This window comes from Phoxinus phoxinus (genome assembly GCF_949152265.1).
Source record: "Phoxinus phoxinus genome assembly, chromosome: 16".
NCBI lineage: Eukaryota > Metazoa > Chordata > Actinopteri > Cypriniformes > Leuciscidae > Phoxinus > Phoxinus phoxinus.
Window position 1 is genome coordinate 32,829,101 of NC_136891.1, and position 19,661 is coordinate 32,848,761.

At 39.6% G+C, this 19,661-nt stretch overlaps 1 protein-coding gene across 9 annotated transcripts in view; it reads left to right on the top strand.

The window, feature by feature from the left end:
* The window catches only part of nhsl1b (NHS-like 1b), a 130,380-nt gene that overhangs the window by 92,169 nt on the left and 18,550 nt on the right, over window positions 1-19,661 (top strand). For 7 of the 9 annotated variants that reach the window (XM_079639475.1, XM_079639479.1, XM_079639476.1 and 4 more), the window contains exons 2-4: window positions 12,917-13,069; window positions 16,156-16,283; window positions 18,766-18,958. In XM_079639475.1, coding sequence (XP_079495601.1) covers window positions 12,917-13,069; window positions 16,156-16,283; window positions 18,766-18,958 — 474 coding nt within the window. Of the gene's footprint in view, window positions 1-7,949; window positions 8,020-12,916; window positions 13,070-16,155; window positions 16,284-18,765; window positions 18,959-19,661 lie in introns of those variants that run through there. The other 2 variants (XM_079639481.1, XM_079639483.1) reach the window with 1 other exon arrangement.

The window sequence follows — 19,661 nt, forward strand, 5'->3', positions numbered from 1 at the left end:
TGAATTCATACTGACTGCGATGAACCAAGAGAAAACATTACCGTCTACAGCCGCGAGAGGGCGCTCTAGTTAGCGGAGTTGTTCAGAAGCGACACCGAGGAAGAACTCAATGGATTCAGTGTTGAGTGGAATGAGATCGGGAGTTTGGTGAACTTGCTGACCGGTAACTTGTTGGACTCGCTGGCTAATGTTAGCTTAGCCTATTCAGCCTCCCAGGTATATGTTCTTTATGCTATTGTGTCGCTGAATAACTGTTAATGTGTGACGTTACACACCGGACACTATTCAGCTGTTGTTCTGTGTGCTGTTGTGGAGCTGAATAACCTTTCCAGATTAAATGTCTGTTCTTGGTCTTGGATTTTGTGAAATAAATTTCTAAATAAGTGCGACTTATAGTCCAGTGCGACTTATATATGTTTTTTTTTTCCTCTTCATGACGCATTTTTGGACTGATGCGACTTATACTCGATGAAAATACGGGTAAATAGAAAAAAATTATTTTAAATTTTAATAATATTTTATTACTGTTTTTACTGTATTTATTTGACCAAATATGCAGCCTTGTGTGAGCATAAGAGACTTCTTTCAAAAGTATTAAAACATCTTACTGACCAGAAACTTTATCATGTTATATATTAGTATATCATGTTAAATGGAGATAAATGGGTTATTCTCTTTTAAAAGTTGAAACAGAAAGGCACAAATAAATTACAGTCAACCCCTAAATCTCCCCACAAAACAGACAGAATTACGGCTCTCACCATGTATGAACAAAACTGCCTTTAGTGTCCAAACAAACGGATCTAACTCCTCGAGAGAAACTCGCTGGAAAGACTTTGTGTGCGGAGGACACATTAACAGCCCGCCTGGTGTCCTGTAAAAAAGCAACTTGCTGGCCATTACACGCCTGTTTGTGTTTAGAAAACACACTGTTGTTGCTCTTATTTATAGCCAGCCAGGGTGGTTATTCTCTTTTAGACAAGAAAACAAACACAGGGGTGAAATATAACTGTTCCTGGGGTGCGGGAGGCTGACTGGACATTAGTGAAAGCACAAATAAATAAAAGATTCACACAATAGTAGGACTACATTTGGTTATTATTACTGTAGGAATCATTTCTGATAACATAATCTCCTCTATCCCAGTTTAATATTATATGCAGATACGATTGTAAGCTAGTGGTTTTCTGGTAATAAAATGTAATATATATTTATTTAATCTTGTGTTAATGATTATAATTTTTCTACGTACACTTTTTTTGATCATGAACATTCATATAAGGTCTTTCCTCAGAGAGACTCTCAGGCTATGTTTACACGGAAACGATCCGAAGAGAAAACGCAAAAGTGGCGTTGCGTTATCACTTTTTATTCTGCGTTTAGACGAGCGTTATGGGGGGGGAAATCTGCGTGCATATGGTGACGCACAAGTGTGTGAAATTGGATGTAGTGTGCACTCCAGACGCCTAGGTGGCGATGTGGAGCACTGAAAGTGAAAGAGACGCTGACACAGTTTTTCATGTTTAATACGGTAAAGCTGCTGCTTTAACCCTCGGTGCTCTTCGCCTGTCGCTCAAAAATTACAGAATTTTTTATTTTATTTTGTCAATGAAATTAATGCTATTTTAGTTTGATGTCTTGTTATTTTCCTGTACTGGCGCATGCCTGTGACGTAAACGCGTACGCGACGTCTTCACTGTCTTGCAGACTTTTGCGTTTTTACCGTTTTTACCCTTTAGACGGGAACGCGACGGTGGAGTGTTTTTAAGATTTCCACTCTGGAGGGTGGTTTCACTTTTTTGCGTTTTTAAGCCCCAAAAGCGCCGTCGCCGTGTAAACGAAAGGCACATCCGATAAAATATTTTTACGTTTTCACCCTCGAGCGTTCTCCTAATTCCTATATGAGTTTCTCAGGAGTTTCCCACACTAACTACGGCTCTGAATACATTGTCTGTGATTTTTAATTCATAAAGAAGCCGACTCGTTACTCGCAGCATCTAATGCTTTCTGATCTTCCCTCCTTTGAATGTAGTTTTATTGCATCTCTCTTTCAAGCTCAGCGTTTCTGTGTTCTCACCAAGGCGTGTCTTTCTGAACGACTCCACTTCAAAGGGAATCGTTTTTCTTTTCTTTGTGCGTCTCTGTTTTTTCTCCCTCCTTTTTTTCTCAGAACTTTACTCCGTTCGGATGGCGTTTGTTGTCTACTGAAGGTTCTCCTCCCTCAGTTAGCTTGTACGTTATGTGTGCGTTATTCAGTGGAGCTTTAACCATTAGACGTTCATAATAAGTTCGTTCCCGTTGCCGATACAATAGCCTTCACTGAGAGGCCCAAGCCTATTATTCAACACAATGCTTGACCTTTTATACACACACACACACTCTCTTGCAGACACGCTACGGCCAGACATGGCTTGAGACACGACACAATACATCGCGAGTGAACTCGGCTGGCTCGAGGAGCCTTCACGCGAGCGCTCGTCTGGATGTTCCTGTCCTGCTAGCACACCATTCCTCTGTTAGCAAGCCTTATCTGCTAATCAAACTAAATGCTAATACGCCCAGGCCTGATTTCAAACGCTTTCCAACCCTGCAGCCTTTTATTGCCCTTCTTTCAGGACCAAGTAGGCGCTGTGTGTTTTTATGCAGATTTCTCTTGTCTCCTCTGTGGCAGTAGACGGTCGATAAGTGTTTTACTGCTACTGTGGGATTGAGTGATTTGTTATGGGTAAATACCAAGGGGTCTGAAGCAAAAAGCAGAATTACACTGTGTGTGTGTGTGTGTGTGTGTGTGTGTGTGTGTGTGTGTGTGTGTGTGTGTGTGTGTGTGTGTGTGTGTGTGTGTGTGTGTGTGTGTGTGATGGGCAGGTTTAGGCATAGGGGCAGTGTAAGGTGTGTGTGTGATTTATGAGGGCGCAAATCTGTATAATGACATGTGTATTACAACTTAAACGTGATTTATGAGGACATTTCATCATGAGTGATTCAAATAGCTTCAAAAACATAAAAAAAATGTTTTATTAAAAATGTAAAAATGCAGAATGTTTCCTGTCATGGGCAGGTTTAGGGATAGGGGCTGTGTGTGTGTGTGTGTGTGTGTGTGTGTGTGTGTGTGTGTGTGTGTGTGTGTGTGTGTGTGTGTGAGAGAGAGATGGGCAGGTTTAGGGATAGGGGCAGTGTAAGGTGTGTGTGTGTGTGTGTGTGTGTGTGTGTGTGTGTGTGTGTGTGTGTGTGTGTGTGTGTGTGTGTGTGTGTGTGTGTGTGTGTGTGTGTGTGTGTGTGTGTGTGTGTGTGTGTGTGTGAGAGAGAGATGGGCAGGTTTGTACAGTATAAAAACCATTACGCCTATGGAGAGTCCTCATAATGTAGTTGCACCAACGTGTGTGTGTGTGTGTGGGTGCGCGCGTGTTTTGCATTAATAAAAGATTCCTCCTGACTCATGTTGATGACCTCATCAGCTCCAGGCCTCCACTGTGACTACTAAATTTTATTTATTTTTTATTATTATTATATTTTTTTGTGTCTTCATAGTCATCGTTCTTCCTATATCATTAAGACTGACCTTGAACAGAAGAAAACAATCTTTCTAGATAACCTGCAATTATATATGGATTTATGTGCATGTGCTCTTCTGCTTAATCTCGAACTTCTCTGAAATCCTGTGTCATTAATTCTGTTTCCTCCTTAAACTTCAAAGGATTAGTAGTTATCTTGCCATGACACTTATTTGTGGATCAAATGAGGTTTCATAGTCTGCAAAAACACAAGAGCCCAAGTGTGTGTGTGTGTGTGTGTGTGTGTGTGTGTGTGTGTGTGTGTGTGTGTGTGTGTGTGTGTGTGTGTGTGTGTGTGTGTGTGTGTGTGTGTGTGTGTGTGTGTGTGTGTGTGTGTGTGTGTGTGTGTGTGTGTGTGTGTGTGTGTGTGTGTGTGTGTGTGTGTGTGTTCAGAATGTGAGAACAGGTTCAGTGCTGGCATGAGGTCTCCGTGTACCTGCCACACACTCTCTCTTTCTAAGATAAATCAGACAAATGCTTTTAAGATCAGACCAACAAGCCCACCGGACAGGGTTTACGGGGGAAGAAGAGGAAAAATCAATATGGATTACGTTAATAAGCACCAAAAGTAATGGCAGGAGAGTGAATGAGAATTGGGGGAGGATAGACGTTTTTGAGAGGACAGAGAAATAGAGAGAAGGGCAAGATAAGAGATGAACAGTGTTACGCATTACAACGCAAGTTATGTAATCTGATTACTTTTTTCTAGTAACTAGCTAAAGTAATGCACTGCTTTTAAATGTCGAATAAAATATAAAAATAATAGTTACTTTTTTTTTTTAAGTAACTTTTTTTCCCGTTTATTGGAGAAATTGGGAGTAAGTTGCAGTGGCGTTAAATAAAATCAAAATGCAAAAGCAGGATATTAAGCAAACCTGCGATAATTGAATATGTTAAATAACACCAATATACTTTATGTATTTAATCTCACTTTATAAACCAACGTCTTTGCTGCTGACCTTCGATGAACTAATTCAACTATACCAATAAGCAAGTGTTTTTTTAAATATAAATTTGCATTTCCTTCAGCCTGAGACTTTATTTCACTTTTGGTGTAAAAGGGCCATTTGCCAAAAATATAATTTATTTATTAATTTTTATTAACAAAACAAAAAAAAGCAAGCCCATCAGCCCAGGTGAGAAAAAGTCATGTAACATTATTTTAAATAAAAATAACAAAATAACTCAATTAGTTACTTTTTTTAGGAAGTAACGCAATATTTTAACTCGTTACTTTTAAAAGGAACTTTCCCCAACACTGGAGATTTGTATTAAAATAAATTATATTCTAAAGTCGTCTTTTTTAGATTGAAAATAAAAGTTGAATTGACATTAATATGAACCACATTTTTGATTAGTGACATAAAATAACACTGAATCCTGAATTACTTTTGTTTTAAACTTATGAAAATCTTAAAACTTTTGATTTGCCCAGGTTTAAATAAGATTTTTTAAATAAGATTAGTATCCTAAAATATTGCTGAATCCTGAATGCAAATTTATTTTAGATCATTATTTTTGTTTAAAATTTAGCAAAATATTAAAACTTTTGGTTCATGTCAAGGTTAAAATAAATAAATAAAAGATTTCCCATGTGCTCTCACACTTTTTGACCTTTCTGTATGATGGTCCATTTGAGTTTTCTCCTAATGATGATTTTCACATTTCACAATTGCAGGAAATGGTTTGAGAAAGCATACGTGTGTGTGTGTGTGTGTGTGTGTGTGTGTGTGTGTGTGTGTGTGTGTGTGTGTGTGTGTTTGTGAAGAGGGAGGGATATGACAACTGCTCCATTACACACACACACACACACACACACACACACACACACACTCTCTCTCTCTCTCTCTCTCTCTCTCTCTCTCTCTCTCTCTCTCTCTCGCACACACATACACACACACACACACATAATGTGGGTCTGTCGGATGCAGAGAGCCCAGACTAAGTGTGAGAGATTCAAGCGCTCTGATTGGCTGTTCAACTTCACCCCAGAATCTCATGAATAGATTTCTGACACTTATCGAACAAGCCATGAGGTATGTCACACTGTACGCATACACACACACACAGATAGACAGATAGACAGTCTGAAATGACTGTAATCCTGCAGTGACAGACCGAGATGTTGAGCCGTCTGTGGAGTGAGACCAGAACAATAGCGTGTTAATTACTGCAGCCGGCGTGAGCTACATAATCCTGATACTGTACACGCGCCGGCGCCAGACAGCGACGGGAATACACACACATACACGTGCAGAGAGAATCGGCTCGTGAGGAAGAGGCCGGATATCGGCCGTATGCCCAGAAAAGCCTTACTGTGTGAATTTGGCAGTGAGTAAAAGAGAGCAACACACACTTGTTTCCTTTTAAATTCACTTGTTAAAACATTAAAACATAAAACATTTTAACCAGCAGCGAATATAAGCAAGTGAAGATCAGGAATGGCCTGGAAGTGTGAGTTTGACTTGCTGTGGGTGTGATTGGGACATGTTAGGATGGGGGGAGGGGGGTTCGATGCATTACCTCCTCTAGTTCAGTAATCATTTGCAACTCCATTCAGGTCCAAATTCACCCCCGCCTTCATCCCCCCTCCATTCATATCCCTCCGCACCCCCTCAGACTGAAAAGAAACAGGGTCATGGTGTGTGTGTGGACAATGAGGCAGATTGTGTGTGTGTGATCTATATTCCAGTGGTCTAGATTCAGTGGCTGTGTGTGTCGGCTTATCAGTGGGAGACCCGTTCCTTCTGTCCTCAGTGAAGACCGAGACGGATGCGCACATATGTGAATGAACACACATGCCTGGTTGCAACAGATGAAAGCGAAGCATCAGGGTCCGAAGTGAGAGTTTTATTGCTCAGATGCTTTCTTTCGCAGCTCAGGAGACTTAACTAAGTTCTTATTTATCCTTAAAATATTTCCATTTCCATTAAAATGAAAATTCTGTCATCATTTACTCACCCTCTCAAGTTGTTTCAAACCTGTATTATGGTATTATGGGAGTCAATGGGACCAGTTAACTGTCTGGTTACTGACATTCTTCAAAATATCTTCCTTTGTGTTCAGCAGAAGAAAGAAATTCATACAGGTTTGAAACATCTTGAGGGTGAGTAAATGATGACAGAACTTTCATTTTAAAGTGAACTATCCCTTTAAGAGAAATGAAAATGAACATATTTGTTGACAGTGATGTATCTATATATCGAATATTAAATATTTTCAGCTATTCAATTTATTCGGCTATTCGATTTATTCAGTGATGATAAATCAAAGTGATCAAAAGTGACAATAAAGACTTATATTTACATTTTTGTTTTCTAAAAAAAATATTTTCAACCTTCATAATAAGGAATTTTTTATAATAATAATAACTTTTATCAGCATATTATACTGATTTCTGAATGATCATGTGACACTGATGTGACACTCATATTTCACATTATTACTGTTTTATTTATTTTTTCAAATTAATCCAGACTTGGTGTGCATAATACACACACACACACTCTCTCTCTCTCTCTCTCTCTCTCTCTCTCTCTCACACACACACTCTCACACAGACACACACCCACACACACAGACACACAAAAGCATGACAAAATCAGGAGAAAAATCTGAGCAAAAGCCTTGCCTTCTAGAAGAAACCGTTGAAATACTACAGGGATTTAATTTGTATTTTTTCTTTCCTGTTTGCTTGTGTATTAATTAGAGAAGTAACAAAAACTTTCTGATCTTGGAAGATCTGAGCACATTTTGAGACGCTGTTGAGAAATCATCGTTGACTCTATAAACATTCAAGCATCTTTTTCATAGAACAAAAATCAGAAAGTTTAACAAAAGTCTCAATTTCAGCTTGTTTGGGGCTTAGGAGAAACAATAGCGAGATTAAAGCTATCTCAGTCGTGATTTGTGTTTCCTCTGACCTCCTGTATTAGAGTAAAAATATATACTTCTTGCGTTGTTTTTGCCTCCTCACGATGACTCGCTTGCTGTAGTCCTCAGTTGTAAGTCGCTTTGGATAAAAGCGTCTGCTAAATGACTAAATGTAAAATGTAAATGTAGAGTAGAAGCGGATGAGCTGATCATAGGAGAGCTTCTCGGTAACCGAAGCACAGATGAACAGAGGGGCATATACTACACCCCTCCCTCCAAGCCCCAGGGAGTGTGTGTGTGTGTGTTAGGAAGGAGGAGGTGTTTCCCAGGGTTGGGTTGAGGGTGTGTGTGTGTGTGAGTAGGAGGGGCTCATTGTCGAGACGATAAGCGTTGATCAAATGGGGAGAGGCACACACTGACTTGTTGGCAAAAGGACACCGGCTTGTCGACACACACTCGTCGTCCAGCGCTCCCGTGTTCTGGGAGGCCGTCACAATTCAACACAGGGTCCAGTCCACCTGCCACACACACTCTGGAATAATGGTGTTCATCGGGACTTCACTCAAGTCAGTCATTAAATACTTCAAGCGGAAGGGTAAGAACTTGTTGGCCATATGTCTCCAGTGCTGATGGAGATCAGATGGGTTTCTGGGTAGTTTTCTGAACTTGTTTAAATAGATATGCGTTTTGTTAATCTCTCAGCTTGTGGTTTCTTAACATTTGAAGGGATTTGATTGAATGTGCCAGGTCTTGGATTGTTAGGTGTGTAAGTTCATAGTTCATATAGAGCTGTAAATCTGTATTTCAACACGGACTGATGAGTCATTTCCTGTACACTTCATAGAAAAGCTAAAACAAACCTGTTGCTGTGTGATGACCAGAGAATGACCAATGGCCATGTATGAACAATAGTGCTTGTGTGCATCTTTTTTATATACCTACACGATTTTCAAATATTTACGTTAGACGTGCAATATATTAATACTTATTAGCCAACAATAGTTTAGTTTTTTTATAGGAAAAATTCTGTATTGGTCAAAATTTAATGTGCATTCTCAATTCCCAAGTTCAACTTTAATAACGATAATATTTTAATAACATTGTTAATTGATGTCATTTTAAAAATGTAATTTGTTAACAGATACTAACAGAAAAGAATATTACAACGTTATGAATATGATATTAAATATTTTAAGAATATTGTACTTATAATATATTTGTGTCTTAACTCTATTAATCAGAATTTAGCATCAGCTCTTTTGAATAATGTTTGTATACAATTTGCACTTAAACCAGAAACTGGTTGATCTCCTACGTAACCTTTAGTTCATTGACATAAAATACCTTATCAGCTAAATTAAAAGGCAAGCCTTAAAAAAAAAAAAACATAATCCAATGTTAATAAATATTTTTTGTTTGATATCTCAGGAATACAGAGCACAATTATATATTGATAAAATAATAATAAATTAAATTGTGATTCATTTTTAATTATGATCATTTATCTTTTGAGCTGAAATTTGGTGGATGAGGTCATTTTATTCCAGTGCTACACGACACGTGGTGGTAACGGCAAAGTGTGTGTGTTTTGTGCGGGTCCGAGCAGGACCAGGGGGATTATGGGAGTTTTCAATGGGCCGATTCTGAGTGCTGAGCTCAGGCTGATGTGGAGATTGATGTTGGGCACAATGCAGGTTTTTGTTCCTGCTGCCGCTCTCCTCACTCCCCGAGGGCACACAGACAGGTTTAATGGGTCGGGGACCGGGCTATCTGAGTGTGTGTGTGTGTGTGTGTATTGCCCAGAATCATCTGATATTTACTGTAGGCACTTCAAAGGGCTTGCTCACTTTTATCTCTCCTACTGAGAGTAGTTTGTGCATCTGGTTTTGTCGTCCTGCAAACGGTCCTCTTGATAGAATAAACAAATGTGCTTGAGTATATTTTTCTCAGTGATGATGTGTTTGTGTTCAAGAAGACTTTTAGAAAACAGTCATTATTTCATCTATTTTATTTAGGGTCACTACACACTGTTAAAAAAAATGTTGATGTAACTTAAAAAAGCAAGTTACCTTGTTGCCTTAAATTTTTTAGTTCGTTGTAATTAAAAAAATTAAGTTAATATTTAATAAACAGAAACTCAAAATAGTATGTTATCTTCACCACATTAGTTATCAAAGTTGATTTGACAAAAGATAAAAAGTTGTGATAACAAATAATAAAAATATTTAGTATATTTGGTCTGGTTGTGTGACAGTGTCGGCTGGTTTGTAGATTGTTGACCTGTTTATTTGTTACCATACCAATGAAGCCATGATTACATAACATGTATGTACCGTACTAACCCTAGGCAAAAGCACAAATGAAATGAAAACTCAATATTTCCGACTGTGGACACTTTCTAGGGACAAGTCTGTGATTAGTTTTTGTGTTCAGAATAATACACAGAGCTCCTCTGCACTTTGGATGCTTGATGTTTGGTGGCTCTGACAGAATTGAAGCAGTTCATTTATGTCCTAAACAGAGAGATTCATCAGCACTGGATGATCAGTTTACAAACGGCTGTATTTGTAACGTGTTTTTCTCTGCATCCTCCCGTGTGTGTGACTGCTTTGTCCCGCCTGATGTCTGCACATTCACAGATGATGCCTTTGAGGAGAGAGCGTCCCTTTGAAGCCCAACAATAAGTTGAAAGTCCCAGTGTTGTGGTTAATAAACAGAGATAACTCTGGAGAAGGAATAAAAGAACATGTTTTCACACTTGGTTTGATTGCCAAGTTTGATTGGTTTGAGTTCGAGTCCGCCACCTTCCCCATATTGTTTTCACATTGTACTTTATATATATATATATTAGTGATTAATCGCATCCAAAATAAAACATAACGTGTGTACTGTGTATAATTATTTTGTTTATATAAATACACAGACATGCATGAATATATTTAAGAAAAATGTGTTATGTATATATATATAAAATATGTATATTTATATATAATATAATGTATGTATAAATATATACAGTGTATATGCAAATATTTCTTAAATATATACATGCATATGTGTGTATTTATATATACAAAATAATTATACACAGTACACACACACATATATTATGTAAACACAAACTTTTATTTTGGATGCGATTAATCTTTGCCCAGCACTAATATATATATATATATAGAGAGAGAGAGAGAGAGATTTGTAAATAGAATTTTTTTTTTTGTATTTTTGATCGAATAAATGCAGCTTTGTTGTGAATAAGGGACTTTTTCATGGTAGCGTATTGCACAATATTTAGTAATTATTTATTTTAAATTCACATTCTCGCAATGGCATTTGTCCCGAGTGATACCTGAAGCTGTGCACAGAAGCCCTTGATAGATTCATTTGCAGTCACACATCATCATGTGTTAGTCTCTCTGAAGAGGGAGTAAGAAATCACTTCTATACTGAAAGTCCTGATGCCTCATGAATGAAGACAAAGGCGTCCCGTGGGCTCCGCTTGTCAGTCTGGCAGCTCTCGCATGATGGGCCATCACGGCCTAATGGCCCAGTGCCACCTGTGGACAGAGCTCCTCGCACCTGTGGGAACCCCCGCCTCTGCTCCTGTACTTTCCCTTCCTCTCACGCCGTGACCACCAGCCTGTTGTTCTCGTTTGTTTGCTGTCGGAACAGCTGGTGGTCCCAGCTCCAGGGGTCTTTCCTTCAACATTCCCCATGCCTCATTTGCACCTCTGCTAGGTAGTTTACTGGCCTTCCTGTTCACTTTGGGTCACTCTTTGGTTCCAGTTTTTTGGGTTAACTGACTCAGGCCCCATCCACACTACTGCGTTTTAGATTAGAAACGGAGACTTTTTGCTACGTTTGCACCTCCCGTCCAGATAAAACCTAAAACAGAGAAGTTTAGAAACGCTGCCGACCCCGTTTTGCGTTTTGAATCTCCGGAGGGCGTTTTATGCCTTCTGTACACCTAAAGACTTTGAAAAGATTTAGAAAAGACTTTATAAGATTATCAGCTCACATCTAAAGACTTGGTTTCACAGACTCACAGTCTCAGACTAAAGATTTTACAAACACTGAATCTTGTAGTGACACTATTTACAAGACTACAACAACTATTTTCCTCCATTAAAATAGGCATTTTTATGCATATTTTTTGTTTGATGAGTAAAAATATGTTAATTTATATTGTTTAATTACAATAAATCACTTTCTTTTCCAGGAATGAAAAAAATCTAATTAGACATTGTTATGTGAACATCTCTTAATAAAGAGTTGACTATTTAATGGGATGACCTAACTTTTTCACATGACTGTATATGGGGGTTATGAATCTATATAATTATATGATGAGAACAATAGTTTGAACTAAATGTCTTGAAAGGGTATAATTTTAAATGCAGACATGTCGATGGCTTCGGCAATATCGGTCCACTTCTTTTCTTTTTCCACTCTGTCGTGGTATAAATGGCAGTTTACATCAGAAAGACACGGCTGCTCTGCCCACAGCTCGACAAGGCGCTCCTCTTTATCCACGGTCCATTTTCGCCTACTTGGCGCTCGTTGTGTTTCCACGTCCGTCGACATGTTTCTTTGTTGTGACTGATGGCTTCCTTGGTTGTTGATTGGTTGTTGATTGTTTTACGTCACTATGACTACGCTAGGACTTGCGATAATATCAAACATGTTTGATATGAAAGACTAGAGAAAGACTGGCATAAATCGGGTCGCCGAGACGCCGACTGCAGATTATCCCCTCACATTTAACGATCGAGACGACGGGAGCGCACCGAGACTACAGTAAGATTCCTAAAGACTGCCGGTCTTTAGTCTGGGACTGTGAAAATCCTTTGGTGTACGCCCGGCATAAGACGGGTAAAAGCGGAGGACTTTACAAACGATGACGCAGAGGCTCACGCTCGGCTCTATGATTGGGTGTCATCAGTCATGGCGTATCCTTCCCTGATTCGTCAGCCACCCATCACATGACCCGTCCCCGGGAAGAACACATACAAAAACAGCCTGGACTGTGTAACGTTAGTGACTCAACATGGACAACGAATCACAAGCGTTACTGACGTTGATGTCTTTTCTAGCAGCTGTTGTGCAAGTAAATAATGCATTTTACAACTGCCTACATGCGCCTGTTTACACTGGCACGCGCACGCCCAGTGTTGGTGAATGGTCACGTGATCCGCGTTTTCAGTCGTTTTAATGTGGACGGAGATCAATTCTAATACGCAGCTAAAACGCTGGTGTGGACGGAGATCGTATTCGCTTTAATTCTCCGTTTCTAAACGAAAACGCAATAGTGTGGATGAGGCCTTTTGGCTATTTTTGAGTCCACAAACGGTCACATTTGTCTTGCATTTGGCAAACGTGCATGTCCTTTGCGTTTAGTTCAATGAGTTTTGCTAGAATAAACGGCTACATTTAGGTAATTTGAAATGTTTATCATGGCATGTTAATAATATTAAGTGTCTTTCTTTTTTTAGCTGTATCTAATCTGGATGAAGAGAAAAAGTGGACTGTGCACTACACGGCTCCATGGCACCAGCAGGAGAACGTCTTTCTGCCGGGCTCCAGACCGTCCTGCGTGGAAGACCTGCACCGCCAGGCCAAAGTTAACTTGAAAACAGCTCTCAGAGGTATGAGCCCGAACACCAGAATCTACATCAAACCCGCCGCAGTTCTCATGAGATCAGCATTGCTATGGGAACAAACACACCGGGCAGCAGGTGAACGTGCCCATGATGTCACACTGGACACCTGTGACATCCAGGGGTCGGCTCAAGGTTCAGTTAGCAGATTCTCAGGACTGATCTAACAGTGCAGGTGGCTGATGTGAAGCCTGATTAATTATACAGGCACAGGTGTGTAGGTCATATTACTCTATTAGAGACCTCAAGCCTTCAGATAGCAGAGAGGAAGGCTGCGTTTACACTTGGCATTAACATGCGCCCTGTATCCGGATGTTGTCCACACACACATTGAAAAGACAAGTGTAAACGCATTTCTTATGGGAATGTTATCGATCAGTGTGTCCAGGTCCGGAGCGAGTCGAGGACGCACTGTGATCGGATCTCAGTGTAATGTAAACGCAATCAGCCGTCGTGTGTGTGTGTGTGTGTGTGTGTGTGTGTGTGTGTGTGTGTGTGTGTGTGTGTGTGTGTGTGTGTGTGTGTGTGTGTGTGTGTGTCTGCATTCACAGGTGAACGTCATATAAATCTCCCCACGTGCTGTCAGAAAATAATGACCAGACGCAGTTTAGACAATAAATTAAACTTATTTGAACCTTACAATAAACGTCAATATTTAAAACAGTTTATTTAGACTTACATGATACTGTGTGTGTCATTTTTCATTTTAATTGTGCAACATTATCTGAAGAGGCGATCGCCTGTACAATCACAGCTGTGATCATGAGATCTTAATGAAGAGCTTGCGCTGCTTTGCCAGAGGAATAACAGGAATAAACGTTCTATTTTTTAATGTTTTAAATGTTGAATTTATTAAATTATTGTTTCTGCATGTTTATTAATCTCCCATTTCTGTTAATATAGTCATTGCACGCTATAACCTTTAACCCCCGATGATCGATGATGTGCAGTTTAACATGATAAACCCAGTTATTTTTGTATGATCAACTCTGGAAATATTCCTTCATTCAAAAAACGTAATTTGATCTAAGACTGGAGATTGCACAGGAAAGTAAAGTGAGTGAGTGAAAGCAATTGGGACATTGTTTAATTTATTATATCATCTTTACTCTTAATTTGGTGTCGTGCTACAGACCTAATTTAAATATTATGCAGGAAACAGAAATCCGATCGGTTATCCAGATACAGAGGCTACTTAATATGAACAAATGTAAACGCACTGTGTCCTGATTGGCTAATGATCCGATCTGCTTGATCCATCATGGCGATCGCATGTTAATGCCAAGTGTAAACGCAGCCTTCAAGACTAGAGGACATGAGGACAGGTCGAGCCGTACCATCAAACACTTTTCCCAGCGCTGTTTATACTTCCCACTCACTTGTTATATGTCTTTTCTTTCCTGACAGTCTCTCTTTGGTTAGTCTTAGTCTCACTTATTCTGCCAAGACAAACAACACCAGGCACATGTAGATCAGAGGAAGTTCACAGGAGTCTTTAATGTTTGATGACAGGGTAAAAAGCGTTTGTAAACCTGCTTGTCTCTATTTAAAGTCTTAGCTGATGGACAAGTGTTGAAGGATTAGCAAACAAAATAAATAGTGGTTCTGACAAACTCCAGAATTAGAGGAAGACATTTTAACAGTCTGGATGTTTTAGTCATTTTAGACTCTTGATTTGTCTCCTATATGTGCATTGCTCTTGTGCAAATATGTGGTTTGATTCTGTTTGCCCATCTCTGGCATTTTTAAAGCTGAGGAGTGCATTTTTATGTTCAATATTTTTAATATGCAAAGACACCCATCGAGTAAGCCACTCTGATCTCTCCAAAAGTGTGAACACATCTCGGCCAGCCAACAAAGAATTTATGAGATTATTTGTTTCTGACCATTGGCAGAGAAGGGAGTGGTTTGTGAAAACTTTGCAAAACAAGTCAATATTTTTGCAGTTCTGTTTGTTGCTGTCAGTGGCACAGAAATTGCTCACTTCAGCTATTTAATGGAGTGCATCGCACCGCTGCAGTGAAGTGTCATCAAACACACATCAGGAAATAATGAAAGCAGACGAGCATTATTTATTTTGTCAGCAGAGAGACTGCTGGATTCACTCGACTGAATGACTGAAGGGATTGTGGGATGTATGCCAAGGGGATGGAGCAGCCATCTGCAACAGTTAGCTTAGAAAGCCAGTCTGTCACACACACAGACACACACACACACACACACACACACACACACACACACACACACACACTGCTATACTTGTGAGGACATTCCATAGGCGTAATGGTTTTTATACTGTACAAACTGTATATTCTGGCCCCTTACACTGCCCCTATCTCTAAACCTGTCCAACACACACACACACACTTTACACTGCCCCATCCCTAAACCTACCCATCACACACACACACACACACCTTACACTGCCCCTATCCCTAAACCTACCCATCACACACACACCTTACACTGCCCCTATCCCTAAACCTACCCATCACACACACACCTTACACTGCCCCTATCCCTAAACCTGCCCATCTCACACACACACACACACACACACACACACACACACACACACCTTACACTGCCCCTATCCCTAAACCTACCCATCACACACACACACCTTACACTGCCCCTATCCCTAAACCTACCCATCACACACACACACACACACACCTTACACTGCCCCTATCCCTAAACCTACCCATCACACACACACACCTTACACTGCCCCTATCCCTAAACCTACCCATCACACACACACACACACACACAGAGAGAGCAGAACAGATCTCAGTCTACTTCTCTTTTCTAATCTCTAGTTCTCTCTCTCATCCAGAATATTTATTTAGTAAAGGTGCTTAACAAAAACTTTAATTTAATTATCTTATTATTAGTTGGATCAGACAATTTGCATCATTCCTCATTTTCATGAAGACCTACAAATGGTGATTTCTCTCTCAAACCACTAGAGGGAGCTAAACCAACACTATCTGCTTCTATACTTCTATGTTTGAATGTTCCTAAAAACTTCCTTCCGGACCGGCCCTGATGTTTCTGCTCTGTTCCCACAGACTGTGATAAACTGAGGAAAGATGGTTTCCGCAGCTCACAGTATTACTCACAGGGACCCACATTCTCAGGCTCCTCAAACTCGCAACATGAGGATGAGGACATCGAAGGTGATGACGCTGATAAAAAGGTAGGCATATTTAACAAAATATCAGAGACCATATTTTGCATTTTTTGTGTTTATTTATATTTTAAACATTGAATAGTATTGAATAATAATCATATAATTATATATCTGCATATTAAATATAATAATAATGATTATTATTATTTAGCACTTTATATCGTTTTTTCCCCTATACTCTTTTTCCTATACCAAGTTTTTTAATGTGCTAAAACATGTTTGTTTTTTTAAAGATGAATTCACGTAGTGTAAAGGAATTTTTTGTTAATATAGATGTACAATATTTGCCACCATATTGATTATTGGCCATAAAAATAATGAATTGATGAATAAAGAGAGTGATATCAGATCAGAAAGCTGACTGTAGCAGCCTGTGGGATTAGTCTGCCCTCTGCTGGAGGGAGTGTGTCTGCACATGGGCTTCTGGGTAATGAATCACATGTTCCTCTGTGGAGTTCCCGCCTCGGTTCTTCTGTATCTCTGCTGGCTTCATTAATGTTGTCAGCCATGTGTGGCCCCATTATGAGAGCTGGACCTCAGGAGAATGACACTCTAATGAAACTATTATTGTTAAAATAGTTACTACTTACTGAGATATTGTGATTTAGAAAGCAGCTTATGAGCATTGAAGACAGGTTTGAAAGAAAGGGGGTTTTACTGAACAGATTCAATAGGACAATCAAAAATGTTTTTAGCAAGAAATCATGCGGTTTTGTTTATGGCACACCATACCCTTGCCCTCATTCTCCATCCTTTATTGCTCGTCATCACACTGCGTTCAGGGGCCCTGGAAAGGTCAGACACAGTAAAAGCAAAGATTCGGGGGTCCTTTTGTCCTCCTGCTGCCCCTGGCCCACCCTAAAGGATCCCATGCCCTTTAACCTCCTTCCCCACCCTAGACCTGCGTTCCCACCCCACTGGGATGAGGTTAACTCGGGTTACAGGGCTGGACTGGCCCTCTTTCCGATTCTTTTCCGATTTCATTCTTTCTCTTCTTTTTGTTATATCATTAAAAAACTATTTTACCTTTAATATTCTTGCTGAAGATCATGAAACATAAATATTGTTTGCTGCTTTGTTTTATTTTTGGCTTCAATTTTAAAGGAGAATAAATAAATAATACTCATTAAATTGTTTTATTAGAGCAGGCTAAAGTGACAATATATAACAAAATTACTGTTACTTAAAAATGTGATATCAGCATTTCCCTTTTGAACGGATTCCTAAACGCCACTGATTCGCCATTGTGTTTCACGAGCTCAACATATATGTCTGTGATTGGCTACAGTGATTGCGCTTCAAACACATGTTGTAACATATACATAATACATTTATTTATTTATTCAGTTATTATATCTAATTGTTGTAAATAGACCTGTCCGTGTGCTTACAGTTACAGCACACGGGAGCGTTTGAAAGCAGGCATCTATCACCGCGATATATCACCTGCTTTCAAACGCTCTTGTGTCAGGCGCGGTGAAGCGCGTCAAACACGATCAGCCAATCACAGACATATGTGTTGAGCGCGTGAACATAATGGCCAATCAGAGACATATATGTTGCGCGCGTGAACACAATGGCCAATCAGAGACATATATTTAGAGCGCGTGCGACTCAAAGTTGTTAGTTCAACAGCGCTCGGAATGCTAGAGGGTAATGTTGGTATCGTCCATATACTGTCTACTATGGTATCGTCACATTTTTTTAAATTTCAGTACCAAAGTCGGTACTTTTGGAATCACTGTATTGATTTTATTTTCGTATTATTTTTTGTTTTTGTTTTAAGCAAGACAAGAGTAACACTGTAATATATTTGTTTATGGTTTACAGCCGTTTATAACGTTTTAAAGAACTCTGGGGTTAACGTTACAATGAAAGAAAAGGGTTTTATTTTCAGAACAAATAAACTATAACGTTATTCCTAAGTAGTCTTCGTTTTTGTGTGCAAATCAAGGTAAGCTGTAATTCAAACATTTAATAATAAGAATTGGTGTTTGACTATTGGTAGTGGGTGACCTGGATGGATAATTAAATGTAGTGTAGTGGTTTAATTATATTCGGTTTGTTTGGGAGGCTGAGGGAGGCCCAGGTGTGGGATTGAAACTTCAGATGGTCCACTTGTAACTGCGAACGGCGTTCCCATTTCAGAATCACAATGCGTGAACAGAGTCTTAACGCCTCGCTGGTTCCCCCTCTCTCTGCCCCCTTTCTCTATTCTTATTGTCTCTATTCTAGTTTCTCAGTGTGTATGTGTGTGTGGTTTGATGGTCAGTTGCCCATGAAAACACTCTGTATACTCCTGGAGCTCCTATAAGTTGTGGCACACAATCCTTAGCTAAACAACCCATGACTAAAGCTAAAGAGAAATAATGTATGTAGCAGCAGTCTGAATATTAATGCCCTACTGGTTTACTACTACTAAACTTTCTGTTTATCTCTATAAGCCTACTGTAGTCATGAAACTCACTGTATTTTCACATCTTTTCAGTCTACAGCATCTTCAGGAGAGGAGGAGAAAGACTCCTGCCAAATGAGAGCACAAAGTCCCGCACAGGAGGAGGGGCTTGAGGTTGATGGACACATGTCATGGTCCAAAGCCCCGCCCCTGCCCACTCCAGAAGAGAAGATGAGGCAGCAGGCTAAAGCTGTTCTCACAGATATTGTCCCCATCGATGTCACAGGTAAGAAATATATCCCATCAACTGTCAGTCAAACATGCCTGCACTAAAGAGAGCCTAAGTCCCTCCCCTTCCGGTGGACCATGGGACCTTATTTCGGAAAAATATTGAATGGTAGTCAATGGCGAGAGACAACAAATATTTTGATCTCGTTTGAATTGTGCCCTGAATTACACATATGATGTTTGTATGATACATTTTAAAGTCAAGAAAGTCGGAGTTTGATGTAAAACTGTTGAGGTATAAGACAGTGAAAATACGAATTACAAAGACTACAAACCCAAAAGGCGCACATGTGACGTCATACCTTTTCTCTCAATGAATGAAGCTAACTTTACTGAAGCTAACTTTACTGAAGCTAACTTTACTGAAGCTAACGTCTGTCATTTTTTCTATAGTCTTACGTTATAATCGTAACGTTACGCCGTCATGCCGGAGTGTGTTGTACCAGACTGCACACACACATGCAACGGTGACGTATAGTGCGAGACGAGAGATGAAGTTCATCGAGTGATTTTCACATAAAACTAAACGCTACTCTTCTGTTTTATGACAAACTGCGACTTTCTTGACTTTCATAATTATCTTTTAAATTGACAAACATCATATGTGTAATTCAGGGCACAGTTCGGACGGAATAAAAAGATAAGTTGTCTCTCGCCATTGACTACCATACATATTTTTCCCGAAATAAGGTCCCATGAGC